This window comes from Panicum virgatum, chromosome 3N, assembly GCF_016808335.1.
Source record: "Panicum virgatum strain AP13 chromosome 3N, P.virgatum_v5, whole genome shotgun sequence".
NCBI classification, from domain to species: Eukaryota; Viridiplantae; Streptophyta; class Magnoliopsida; order Poales; family Poaceae; genus Panicum; species Panicum virgatum.
Window position 1 is genome coordinate 4,654,596 of NC_053147.1, and position 13,841 is coordinate 4,668,436.

Consider the following 13,841-nt stretch of genomic DNA (forward strand, 5'->3'; position numbering starts at 1 on the left):
TCTTCAAATCCTACCGGCCAGCCTACACCGCAGCGGCTTCTCTTACAAGGCACGGCTAGATTGTGTGGCTGCTCTCCTGGGCCGGGCTGGGCTGCGCTGCGGCGTTATGACGTGCACTGTACAGTCCGGGCATGTAGATGTAGAGCAAGGCAAGGCCCTCCTCCCTTATTAAATGGGGCGAGGGAGGAGGTGGAGGGATTTGCGTCATTTAAGGTCACTCTAGCTCTACTTGCCACCTTCAATGCCCGGCCTGCCCTGCTCTCCCCTCCCCTCACGTTAATGCGGGCTGGGTTGGATGAAGGCCATTCAAGAACCCTCGCCTCCCCTGCATGAGCTCCGTCAGCTGAGCATGACCCCATCAATCAAAACCACCAGGCAGCAACAGCAGCAGCTACCAGCTCTCCCTCTCGATCGCTCACTCGCCCCTTGCTCTTCCTGAGCTAGCCGCGTATAAATAGAGCGGTGTGGTGGCGCTGCCGTCGGCCAGCATCAGCCAGCAGGCCACGATCATGACCACCGAGTTCCTCCGGGTGAAGAAGTTCCACCACCACCAGGAAACAACCGACAGCCCCCTGAGCCTGAGGAAGAGGATGGAGCTGCAGCCGGAGCTGTCGCTCGCCCCGGCGGCGTGGCCGGCCTTCGCCCCCGCTCCGGCCACCAGGAGCTCGTCGTCCGAGTCCGACGGCACCTCCAGGAAGAAGAGGAAGCACCACGCCGCCGGCGCCGCCTGGGAGGAGCCCCAGCACCCGCCGGCGAGCCTGGAGCTGCAGCTCAACGACCCGCTGCCCCTCGACTGGGAGCAGTGCCTCGACCTCCAAGTGAGTGATCGCTACAACTCCCCGTCTCCCCCTCTCTACGGCGGCCATGTTTTTATTTTTCTCCAGTTGCATCGCACATACCATATGCTACCTCTTTCGTTGCATCCATAGTCCATGACTCCCATTATATAGCTACCAAATAAAATTAAACTACAGTGATCTCTCTAAAAAAACATGGCACGTGTCGGTGGCCAAAGCTAATGATCCGTATTCTAATTAGTAGAAAAGGCCAATATAATTGGTAGCGCTAGCGCGCGGTACATATACATACTAGTACTCCTATTCCTATTCCTAGAAGAAGTGTCCTGCCGGCTGCCGCCGCCGTGGCGTGTACGTGAAAACCGACTCGACGTCGAGGCGTCGAGCTGAAGAGGGCAACTAGCTAGCTGCGCAACTGCACCCACATGGCCAGTGGCGGCAACGCATGCAACGTGCGTGCCCCTGTGGCAGCTAGCTGCCGCTACCATTTTCTGAAACTCGAGAGTTCATGGTCCAAAAATATGGATTGATTGAATGGATGTATGGATGGATGCATGAATGAATGGTGCTGCCATGATTGCCTCATCATTGTATATATACTTGTATATATGCCTTTTGATGCTAGCTTCGTACGATTGATGTGAATTTCTCTTTCTTTTTGCGCGTGCAGTCGGGGCGGATGTATTACCTCGACAGGAAGACGCTGAGGAAGAGCTGGGTCAGGCCGCGGGAGCAGAGCGTGAACCTGGACCTCAACATCTCCACGGCCGCCACCGTCGACACCGGCGCCGGCGTCGTCGCCGCTGCTCCCGACGAGGACGCCGAGCCGACCAAGAGGCCCGCCGGCGGCGCCGTGAGCTCCGGAGGCAACAACATGGTGGCCGTGCCGTGCGCCAACTGCCACCTCCTCGTCATGCTCTGCAAGTCCTTCCCCTCCTGCCCCAACTGCAAGTTCGTGCAGCCACTGGCGCCAGCCACCCCGCGCCCGGCGGCGGCGCACCAGAGGCTCGACGCCGCCATCAAGCCGCTGGAGACCCTGAGCCTCCTCCACTAGGCGCAGCAGATGGTCGTAGAAAGCAAAACCCTAGTAGAGTAGCACTGGTGTGCATGGGTTAGTACCTGGGCATGACTGGCTAATATAAGCTGCATGCTAATCATGTTAAGCATAAAACGATGAGATGCCATGCCAGGTGCAAGTAAAAACCCATGTAAATGTGCCGAGCAGTCAGTCAATTAATAGTAATGTCGACAGATCGATGTGGTAGCAGCTCGCTAGCAAGAGACTACACGCGTCAGTCACAGTCAGTACACACACTGTTAGCTAGCTTCTGCACGCACTGCTGCTGCAACAGCAAGCTTCAATGAAACTGAGGCGGCAATCAGACAGTGAATGTGTCGTCCTTTTGCACGCCTTGCGCTCGCTTCCTCACCAATCCCCATTGAAGAAGGCTGGCGGCCTTGACTGCCAGCACCGCTCGAGAGAGCTAGCGTAAAACTGTTTGGGAGGAGGCGGTAGATTTGGCCGCGCGCGCGGGCATGGTATGAATGCCTGGATAGATCCGTGGTCGAGCAAATGAGCACGCGCGTACGTAAGTTCTATTCCCTTCCCCCGTCTCCTATGCCCAAAACAGATGGGTTTAGGTGCTGGCTGGAGTGAATAAGCGCCTGAGTGGTGCTACAGGTGCCTGAGTGCTGGTGGTCAGAGGAAGGGATGAGGGATCATCCTAGGATCATGGCCATGGATGCAAGTGCAAGCTGCAAAGCAAAGCTAGCTACTGCTGAGCACCACTCACTACAACTGCCAGCAGCCAGCAACCAGCAGGAAGTGCAGAAAGAAACAACTCCCCATGCTGATCTTCTACTGGATGCCTGATTGACACTGCAAATGCATGGCAATGTGTGCGATGCATGGTTTTTTTTTAATCTTCTTCTGAATTGAGTTTGTTCCTGTAATCTGTACCTAGAATTTTGCATGGAACTTGCCTTTATTTGCCTAGCAAATATATACCTTACAAGCTTTCAAGAATTTCTAAAAAAATTTGCACACTTTATTTTGCCCTAACCTGCATCATTTTCACTAGATTTGTGGTCCCTTACACAACAGAAGACATAGTGACAACAGTGAGCATGTCCGAGTTGAACTGACCACAGTGACATGTAAATGCACCAATTGACTGTCGATACTATGACAAACAGTGGCATGTGGCGCCACGGTGTGCCCGATGGATATGTATGAATCACCGCAAAGGTGGCATTCAATTAGGTTGGCGTTTATGCCATATTAGGCTGCCGGTCGCCACGAAAGTTAGGTGGTTTCTCAGTTGCCCATCTACGATGAATTTGGATAGGCCTTCAAGTGGTACTACAATCTTATAGTACAGTTGGTATTATAGCACACAGAGCGAACAGCTTATTAGTTATGCATTTATTGCTGGAATAAACTTACCCTACCATAACTAAGCACTTGTTTAGTTCCCACTCCATAAACCCGTAAACGCAAAAAAACCGTCGCATCGAATGTTTGGACTCATGTATGGAGTACTAAATGAAATTTATTTATAAAACTTTTTTATAGATGGGCTGTAAATTGCGAGACGAATCTAATGAGCCTACTTAATCCATGATTTGCAACAGTGATGCTGCAGTAACCATCCGCTAATTATTGATTAATCATGAATTAATTAGCATCATTAGATTCGTCTCGCGATTTACAACTCATCTGTGCAAAAATTTTTATAAATAAACTTCATTTAGTACTTCAAATTAATAAGATTCCAACGAAAATTTTTTTGCGCTGGACTAAACAGGGCCTAACTATACCGCTATAGGATTGTTCATGCATCTAATGGTCAAAGTCTCAGGGAAGACGAAGGCATGACTCTGATGCATGCTTGGAGACAGGGTCAGCATCAATCCTCAGTCAGCACAGTACTGTGAGTCTAAGGTCCTGTTTACATCACACCCCATAAACTCCGTAAACGCAAAAAAAACATCACATCGAATGTTTCGATACATGTATGGAGTACTAAATGAAATCTATTTACAAAACTTTTTACATGAATAGACTATAAATCGCGAGACTAATTTAATGAGCCTACTTAATCCATGATTTGTAACAGTGATGCTACAATAACCATCCGTTAATTATTGATTAATCATGGATTAATTAGCATCATTAGATTCGTCTCGCGATTTACAACCCATCTGTGAAAAAAAATTATAAATAGACTTCATTTAGTACTTCAAATTAACAAGATTACAACGTAAATTTTTTTCCGCGTGGAACTAAACACGGCCTAATTCTGCGGTCTACACGACAGCCATGTGCTGACGACGTAAGATGAGTTAAGGCACAGCAAAACACAGCTCTGGTTTCTAGATTTATAAAAGGATTATTTGAGTTTGTTTTGCGATCCTAGACTTTAGATATGCCATATTGCATGTATTGAATGGGCACAAAACATATACGTTCAGATTGTAGAGAATTGGGAAACACCACACACGCAAAGGAGAGGGTGACCTCTATTATATATTGCCGTATGGCTTGGAGTATAAGTAAATTCAATACAAGGAAATACAACAATATATCTCTAATGCCCGCCCGTAGTCGTAGGTGGAGCTAAACGAAAACCAAGACTAGTCCTAAAATCAGTGTACAACTGGACAGGAAGTCCTTTAGTCATGATGTCAGCATACTGATGAGAAGACGGGACATGCAAGACCCGAATCTCACCCAAAGCCACCTTCTCGCGAACAAAATGAATATCAATCTCTATGTGCTTTGTGCGACGATGATGAACGGGATTAGAAGTCATATATACATCACTAACGTTGTCGCAATAAACAACGGTAGCCTTGGCGAGGGGAACATGAAGCTCCTGAAGCAACTGTCGGAGCCAACAACACTCAGCAACAACGTGCGCCACTGCCCGGTACTCAGCCTCAGCACTGGAACGAGAAACTCTAGTCTGGCGTTTAGATGACCAAGACACCAGATTATCTCCAAGATATACACAGTAGCCTGAGGTGGATCGTTGGGAATCAGGACATCTAGCCCAATCAGCATTAGAATATGTGGTGAGTGTGTCGACAGAGCCAACTCCCAAAGAAAGACCAGCGTCCAGAGTGCCCTTGACATAACGCAAAATCCGCTTGACGAGTGCAAGATGTGGTTCCCTCGGATCATGCATAAACAAGCAGACTTGCTGAACAGCATAGGCCAAATCAGGACGAGTCAAAGTATGATACTGCAGTGCACCAACAATACTCATGTACTCTGAAGGATCCGTAACCGGAGGACCATCTGTAGCAGACAGCTTGGGCTTGCTATCAACTGGCGTCAAGGTAGAGTGACACTCGCTCATACCGGCGCGCTGTAGCAGATCCGAGACGTACTGTCGCTGGGACAAGAATAAACCCTCTGAAGTACGGGTGACAAAAATCCTAAGAAAGTGATGTAGATCACCCAGATCAGTCATAGCAAAATCTACATGAAGGCGACCAATAATGGAGAGAAGCAAATCTGTCGACGAAGCAGTGAGAACAATGTCATCGACATAGAGAAGCATGTAAGCAGTGCTGGCGCCATCCTTGTAAACAAACAAGGAAGTGTCGGAGACTGACGGAACAAACCCCAACTGACGAATATATGTAGCGTATCGCTGGTACCATGCCCGAGGAGCCTGCTTCAACCCATAAAGCGACTTCTACAGAAGACAAACATAATCTGGATGTGAAGGATCAGCAAAACCAGGAGGCTGCTGGCAGTACACTGTCTCATCTAGATGTCCATGCAGAAAGGCATTCTTCACATCGAGCTGACGAATAGGCCAATGACGAGATACAGCAAGGCTAAGAACAGTACGAATGGTGGCAGGCTTGACCATAGGACTGAAAGTCTCATCATAATCTATGCACGCTGCTGAGAAAATCCACGGACAACCCATCTAGTTTTATGACGTGCAAGAGAACCATCTGAATGAAATTTATGCTTGAAAATCTAATTGCCAGTAACCACATTAGCTCCAGGAGGTTGAGGAACAAGGCGCCAAGTACCATTATCAACCAGAACCTGAAACTCATCTGCCATAGCTGCTCGCCAATTAGGATCCGCAAGTGCACTACGGTAATTGGCCGGAACGGGAGAAGCAACAACATGATCAGCAAACAAATTCTTGTAACTAACTGGCTGAATTGTACCAGACTGGAGTCGAGTAATGCGGCGAAGGACCGGCGGTGGAGGAGAACCACTCATCGGACGTCGGGAGGCTCAAGTGGAGGAAGCTCTCTAGGAGGAGCTTCTGAAGACCGCGCCGGAAGAGGGCCTAGGTAGTGGCCCTGCAGCTGCGGTAGAGGGAGCTCGCAAAGAGGGCGACCAGGCTGCGAAGATGGCACCGTAGCAGCAGCTGGTCGGCGGCTGTACACTTGACCGAAGCGTCCAGGAACAGATGTAGTAGTTGGAGCAGCAGCTGGTCGGCGAGTGTAGACTTGACCGAAGCGCCCGCTAGGTACAGCACCACCAGGAGGCGCTCCAGGAGCAGGAACAGCAGCACCAGACGCTCCAGGCATCCCAGAAGAAGCACTAGGCGCTCCAGGAGGTGCAGGTGGATCAGCTGCCGTTGCTGGCGCAGGAAGTGGGCTGGAATCCGTCCCGCCCGTAGAAGAAGACGCCGAAGAACCGGACGGGGGCACGAAACCACACTCGCCCAGAATAAGCATTATATAGGCGAAAATAGGGAATCACGTTACTAATGGAGGAGGAGGGGCGCCGGTTAAGCAGATAGGTGGCTGCTGCTAGCGCCTCAGCCCAATACTTGGGCGGCATAGAGGCATGGATGAGGAGGGTTCGCACTGAATTGTTAAGAGTTCGAAGGATGCGTTCGGCCTTGCTATTCTGTGGAGAGGTGTAAGGGCATGAGAGGTGAAAGATAACACCATTTGCGCACAGGGTGGTGTGCATGGCGTGGTTAACAAACTCAGTCCCGTTATCGGCTTGAAAACACTTAACGGGAAGGCTGAACTGAGTGCAAGCATAAGCAATAAAATCAACGATATGCTGATGTACATCGGATTTGTGCTTAAGCGGGAACGTCCAACAATAGTGCAAAAAATCATCCAACAAAACCTAGTAGGAACAACCAGAAATACTAGCAAACGGTGAGGTCCAGACATCACAGTGAACTATCTGAAAAGGTGAAGTAGTTTGAGAAGTAGAAGTAGCAAACGAAACACGCGCGTGCTTGCCAAGCTGACATGCATGACAAAGCGAGCGATCTACTTTATTACATGAAACTAAATTGTTCTGTTTTAAAGTAGCTAAGACTGCTGGACCAGAATGACCAAGGCGACGATGCCACAAGGATGAAGAGGCGGCAAGCATGGCTTTTGTGGCTGCGGGGGCGACTGATGGGATGGTGTAGAGGTCGCCGGTACTATCGCAGCGAAGGATCACTCGTCCTGTCCGGATGTCCTTAACAGAAAAACCAGATGCGTCAAATTCAATGGAACAACGATTATCGCGAGTGAATTGGCGAACAGAAAGTAAGTTGCGAATAATGGATGGAACGATAAGCACGTTGTTCAGAATGAATCTAGACGTATCTGTGGCTAGAACGGAAGAACCTCGGGACGTGACAGGGATATGTGCACCATTGCCTACGGTAATCGAAGAGGAAGCAGCTGGGAGGCGAGAGAGAAGTATACCTTCCGAGGAGTGCATGTGAGTAGAAGCTCCAGTATCCATCACCCATGCATTGCCTTCGAGCACCATCTGCTGGAGGGCAGCGATCAGGCCAGCCTGATCCCACGAAGGGGACTGAGTTGGCGCCTGTGGGGAGGTGGTCGCCGCGTGAGCCTGAGGAGGGGCGCCCAAAATGCCTTGACCGCCGCGCTGGAATTGTGCGCCATTGCTGCTACCTTGCGCACCCTGGAAAGCAGCCCATGAGTTGATGCAGACCCAAGGACCGCTAGGGTTAGGTGTGCGAGGCGACTGCTGCTGCTGCTGCTGGCCACCGTTGGAGCGTCTGCCCCTCCTGCGACGCTGTTGCTGCTGACCGCCCTGCTGAGGTGGGCGCTGCTGCTGCTGCTGAGGAGGGCGCTGCTGCTGCCATGTGACGGAGGTCGAAGATGATGCAGATTGGCAGGAGGAGCCGCATCCAGCCGAGGAGGAGGCGATCATGGCGGAGGAGGCAGCCACCTTTGACTGATTTGCTAGGCGGAGCTCCTGGAGGGCAAGCCGATCTACAGCCCTGGAGAAGGTCATGGTCGCGTCTCCTGCGATGATCTCTCCAGTGGTGCTGTAGCGAGAATCAGACCCAGCGAGAAGGGCGAGAACCATCTCAGAATCGGCAACAGGCTTGTCGACGTCGCGAAGAGCATCAGCGGCCTTCTTGAGGGCTTGGGCATACTCGTGGACAGACATATCCCCTTGAGTTATTGCGTGGAACGCATGACTCAAGAAGATGGCACGAGGAGCTTTGTTCGTCTGGAAGTGGTTGGAGATGGCGACCCAAAGGTCCCGTGCTGTCTGGTTGGCGGCCATGGTGAAGTCGAGGATGTCCTCGGTGACGGAGCCATAGAGCCAGCTGCGGACGGCACAGTCGGCCTCGTTCCATGCATCAGTGCGCGGATCAGGGGGAACCACATCTTGCACTCGTCAAGCGGATTTTGCGTTATGTCAAGGGCACTCTGGACGCTGGTCTTTCTTTGTATATCTCAATACAAGGAAATACAACAATATATCTCTAATACAGATGAATGTATCTTGGATTAGGATCTGTGCTAATTGTCTGGTAATTTCATATTTCCATTTGTCCAGGGAGTATAGAAGATATTAAATTAAATAACTCCATTAGAGCTGGTAGTTTTTTTTAAGGCAACAAGGCGTGCCTTCTAGACAAAACTATATGTTTTCTACTCCAGTGGTAACTAGAATATGCATCTCAGAATTCCAGTGGAGGCATTTGGGGCATACTGTGATAAATTTCGAAAAGTGGACATATAGCACCATACTACCATCATTTGTATGACTTCACAGATTGATTTAGGCAGAAGAAACTCTTATGCATCATACCTGAATCATATATACGAAGGCCTTCTGCTGATTCCGCAACTAGGCCATCTGAAAGGGAGACACTCCACCTAAGAAAAGCTCCACAGCATGCAATTCACCTATAGTCAAATCGTAACATAAGTACATAACTAATGCATTTACATGATAAAAACATATTAATTAAATAATTTATGGATACAAACATAAAACAAAGCCACAAGAGGACTTACACAGTTAATTGATGAGAAAGAACAGTCAGATTTCAGTTGAGTTCATTAAAAGCACACAATCTGTTTATCTGACTGAAATCTCTTTATGTAACAGTAATAGTGATTGTCCATCAGATATGTATTACTCTGCTTTGTGGACCCGTATACTCTGCTCATTTTAAAGCTTAACAGTATGAACTCATCTGACTTTCAGGCCATAATGCATGAACCAAGTGCAAAACAATACAATGTCAAAGAAAATATGTTCATCAGTAAACTGAGCATCAAATATATAAAATCATGTATGCTTCTACCTTCTCCTTTTCTTTCTACAGTCAAAGCCAATTATGAGGTGAATGAACAGGGGGGCGAAGTCTCAGCAGACACATCAAGTAGGAGGAATATAACCTTCTGCTTTTAAATGAATATAAACATTCTTCAATGCAGCATATATATCTTCTGAGTGGACATGTGAAACATCTGCAGCCAGAAACTCATGAAACTTTCCATCCACTTCGATAGAACTACATCCAGGATTCTTCTTTACACCTCTATCTCTCATCACTGTCCTCAGCATCTTCACCTGGTCCCATTTGCTTTCACTTGCATATATTTGGCTCATAAGTACATAGATTCCACTGTCAAAAGGATCTAGCTCAGCAAGCTTAGCTGCAGCACATTCACCAATCTCAACTTTACCATGCATTCTGCATGCGTTTAAAAGAGCACCCCAACCAGCCACATCAGCTCCAATTGGCATACTTCTTGCAACTTCAAATGCCTCTTCTACAAGCCCAACTTTACCCAAAAGATCGATCATGCAAGCATAATGTTCAGCCCTGGGTTCAATCCCATAAACCACCTTCATTTCTTTGAAATGGCGCTGCCCTTCAGAAACTGAACCACTATGACTGCACGCAGAAAGTACCCCAATATATGTGATCTCATCAGGCAAAATACTAGTTCCTTTCAACTGCTGAAAGAGATGAAGAGCTTCTTCAGACTGACCATGCGAGGCATGGGCCATGATCACCGAGTTCCAACTTACTGAATTCCTCTCTTCCATGTAGTCAAATAATCTTGATGCTGCACCCACATCTCCGCATTTTGCAAACATATTGATGAATGCATTACCTAGATTCACTGTAAGCCTAACCTTATGAGTGACAATGTAAGTCTCATATAGCCAACTACCAAGATCCAAGCAACCCAACTGAGCACATGCCGACACAACACTCACAAGAGTGGCATCAATCGGTTCCATTCCTGCTGCAATCATGTCGTTGAACATCCTCATTGCTTCGTCCGGTCGATTCGCCTGTGAGTAAGCAGCAATCATGCAACTCCAAGAAACCGTGTTCCTCATAGGCATTTCGTCGAACAGCTGCACTGCACTCTCCAAATCACCACACTTAGCATATGCACTGATCATGCTCGTCCAGGAGTACACATCCTTGACCACCATTCCCTCAAATACTTCCTTTGCAGAGGCCAAACACCCACACTTCCCAAACATATCAACCAGCGCATTCTCCAAGTTAACGCTCGTACCAACACCACTCCCAGCAACACAACGATGCACCGTCCTCCCCAGAGCCAGTAGCCCCATCTGCCCAACTGCCGAGGCTGCGGCGACCAGTGTCACCCCGTTAGGCCACATGCCCTCCGATACCACCATCCTGCAGAACACCCGCCATGCCTCGTCGGGCATCCCACCGCGCGCGTATCCGTCCACCAGCGTTGTCCACGATACGACGTCCCGGTCGGGCATTTCGTTGAACACATTCCGCGCGTCCCGAAACGACATGCTGCTGGCGTACAAGTGGACGAGCGCGTTGCCCACGAGCACGCTCTGGCTGAGGAACCCTCGCTTGAGGGCGACGCAGTGGACAGCTTCACCGGGGGACAAGGCGGCGGCTGCTGCTGCTTTGATGGCGAAGACGAAGGTGCGCGCGTCGGCGGGGAGGCGGTCGCGGAGCACGCGGCGGAAGAGGTCGAGCGCGCGGGCAGGGAGGCCGGCGCGGAGGAAGCCGCGCATCATGGTGGCGAGCATATAGGCGTTGGGGCCCTCGGCGCACTGGGCGAGGACGGCGGCGGCGTGGGCGGGGCGCGGCGGGTCGGAGAGCGCGCAGAAGGCGAGGAGGCGGGAGGCCGGGAAGCGGTGCGCGGCGAGGCCGGAGACGGTGAGCAGCGCCTGGAGTTGGAGGAGGCGCCGGAAGGACGAGCAGCGCTCGAGGAGGGAGAGCAGCGGGTGGGTCACCACCAGGTTGCGGTTCGTGTTCCACGCCGGCCGCGGAGGAGGCGCCGTCGCCGCTGGGGCAGGGAAGGGCCGCGGCGGCGGCGGCATCCTCGTTGGAGCGCCAAGCCCGCGCGCGCGCGCGCCCTCCGAGATTTGATTGGCCGTGCGAATTACTAGCCGTCTAGCCCCCGTGACCGAGTTCGGAACGCGAGAAGAGAAGGATGGGCTGCGCTACCGGAGAACGGCGGCGGCACCCCGCCAGCGGCCAGACGGCTGCCACCTGCCATATCGCCGGCGTAGAATATGTACAAAAGCACCCCCGAGAATTTACGAATAGACCTCTGATTTGGATCGCATTATAGTTGTGATCCGAATATTTTGTATTTAGCTATCTGTATTTCACAACTTGCCCTATATCGGATCGTGATTAGGAGTATCTAGAGTCTTTCTAAATTTAAACTCTCTAAATTATTATTTGAAGAATTTTGTTTAGAGGTTTTAATTGATGAGCTTTAGATGTTGCTTAACTCTTTTTAGTTTAAATTTTTTTACTAATTCTCCAAAATAAAGAATTAGTATAAAATTTTAAACTAAAAAGAGTTAGAGGGGGTATCTTAAGGTCACCAACTTGCATCCCTAATTTTTTGTATAAAAATTATTTTTTATATATTTTCATTTTTCACCCTCCAACAATTTTTTGTATATTATGTACACTCTAGAAAGCTATTTTCATTATATATATTTGACTAGTGAGAAATTTGAAATAGAGAATGGGTATATTTAGATAACCACTTAGAAAAACTGGTGGATGGTAATATCCCTAATAATGAGGAGATATATATATATATATATATATATATATATATATATATATATAGTTTTTTAGAGTTACTCTAATAGTCGCGATCCAATCCAGAGGGCATTTCATACAATATAGAGGATTAAATATAAATATTCGAATCATTAGTCGTGATCCGAATATTTTGAAATAACCTTCGGTATTTTACAAATAGCCTCTTGGATCTTCGATTTTTTTGCACAAATATCCCCAGGTTCGGATACATCTCCCGGCCGTCCGCGGCCGTCGTCCTGCTACCGGCCCGCCAGCCCCATCGATGGGCGATACCCAACGCGGATTTTGTACCGCCCGGCGGGACGTACCACCCTCGATGGACGGTATCGAACTATCCACATCTGCGCTGAGATTCGTTTACCGTTTGGGCGATTAACCAACGTGGACAAGATAACCAGATCAATTTGCCAGCGTGGCCAGTGTGCTTTCACGCAACGATCAACACAGCACTGACATAACTCATTCCCGATTCACACGTATCCAGTTCATCGGGGTTGGCTTCCAATGAAGCATCCTAGGCCGTCGTATAGACAAGAATAGATCGGGATTTGTTCATCCCTCTCATCCGCCTCCGGGGTTGGCTTCCAATGGAAGCATCCTAGACCATATACGCAAGAAAGAGATCAGGATTTGTTCATCCTCATCCGCCATGGATCCAATTCAGAGCAGCCTAGCTCAGGGCACTTCGAGAGACCAGCAGTGCAGTAAGCGGATAGCCGCTGACTTCATCCCGGCCGCCGGCGAACCTACCATTACCTGGCAACAAGGGGATGCACAGGTCACCATTGTTGCTGCGATTGCCGAGAAAGACCCTCTCCAAGTTCAGCAAGGCGATTGCCAAGCTCTGGACTGCAGTACAAGGACGGGAACACCTACCAATTCCACTAGCTCCCCAACGACAGGACCAAAAAGGTAAGATTCGTCACCACACTCTATGAAGCAAAAAAAGGAACTCATCTGCATGATATTTCCCACTCAAACAAAGCATAATTCTTGGTAAATTCGAGTGCAACAGAGTGCCTGCCAATTGAACCCATAATACTCTAATGTGCTGAATTATTGCATACTATTTTGCAAGAATACGGCTGTAGTATAGTAAATGGCACCATCACAATAACACCTATATTTCCCCACTCATGCCACTACACCAATTATCAACACCAAGTTAGTCCAATTGAATTAAGTAGCATGGTCCTAGTTTCATTTTTCTAATCTTGCATTCAGATGGGCGCGAAGGGAGGGGCCAGATTACAGAATTGCTCCAGCAGAAGAAACAGCAATGATAAAGGCCCTGCGCCGTGCAAGCATGTCACCGGGTGAAGCGATCTTCTTTCCACATGAGGGTACAATATTTAACAGTCGTGAAGAAGCGAGGGATTTCTACAACCTCTACTCATGGGAAAAAGGGTTTGGAGTTCGATTTGGCAGAGGAAGGAAAAATGACAGCAAGTACCAAACAAAACTAGATATTGTTTGCTCATGCGAGGTAAACATGATACTGATATTCAACCTAGCACTCATACTCACTAAGAAAAATGTCATATGTGGGAAATAACATACATTGAATTGTCTATGAAATATGACTTGCAGGGACTCAACAAGAACAAGAGGTCAGCATGGATTAGAACAGATTGCAAGGCAATGATTAGACTGCACAGGCGAAGCGATCATTCCTGGTACATAAGCAGAGTGA

General features: G+C 48.9%; 2 protein-coding genes across 9 annotated transcripts; one reads left to right on the plus strand and one right to left on the minus strand.

Annotated features, from left to right (window-relative positions):
- The first annotated feature begins 213 nt into the window (after nt 1-213).
- On the plus strand, nt 214-2,205 carry LOC120663798. Its single transcript, XM_039942711.1, has 2 exons — nt 214-818; nt 1,468-2,205. Exons 1-2 carry the CDS (start codon nt 510-512, stop codon nt 1,849-1,851), a joined length of 693 nt encoding a protein of 230 aa, XP_039798645.1. The 5' UTR covers nt 214-509; the 3' UTR covers nt 1,852-2,205.
- On the minus strand, nt 1,764-11,596 carry LOC120663796 (pentatricopeptide repeat-containing protein At2g22410, mitochondrial-like). Of its 8 annotated transcripts, XM_039942709.1 has the most exons (4): nt 9,371-11,595; nt 9,078-9,263; nt 8,869-8,966; nt 1,851-1,895 (listed from the first exon to the last, which is right to left on the minus strand). In XM_039942709.1, exon 1 carries the CDS (start codon nt 11,401-11,403, stop codon nt 9,445-9,447), a length of 1,959 nt encoding a protein of 652 aa, XP_039798643.1. In that variant the 5' UTR covers nt 11,404-11,595; the 3' UTR covers nt 1,851-1,895; nt 8,869-8,966; nt 9,078-9,263; nt 9,371-9,444. The 8 variants fall into 8 exon arrangements, with proteins under 8 accessions (XP_039798636.1, XP_039798643.1, XP_039798638.1 ...); XM_039942702.1 differs by lacking the exon at nt 9,078-9,263 and having other exon boundaries at nt 1,764-1,895; nt 9,465-11,596; XM_039942704.1 differs by lacking the exons at nt 1,851-1,895; nt 9,078-9,263 and adding an exon at nt 4,288-4,818 and having other exon boundaries at nt 9,465-11,596.
- Between the last annotated feature and the right edge of the window lie 2,245 nt (nt 11,597-13,841).

Bases quoted from the DNA above. Each gene is read 5' to 3' on its own strand.
- LOC120663798 (XM_039942711.1), top strand. From the start codon at position 510: ATGACCACCGAGTTCCTCCGGGTGAAGAAGTTCCACCACCACCAGGAA. The intron at 819-1,467 runs GTGAGTGATCGC...TTGCGCGTGCAG, and splicing joins AGCAGTGCCTCGACCTCCAA to TCGGGGCGGATGTATTACCT.
- LOC120663796 (XM_039942702.1), bottom strand. From the start codon at position 11,403: ATGCCGCCGCCGCCGCGGCCCTTCCCTGCCCCAGCGGCGACGGCGCCT. The intron at 8,967-9,464 runs GTTATATTCCTC...ATTTGACTATAG, and splicing joins TATTCATTTAAAAGCAGAAG to GTGAATTGCATGCTGTGGAG.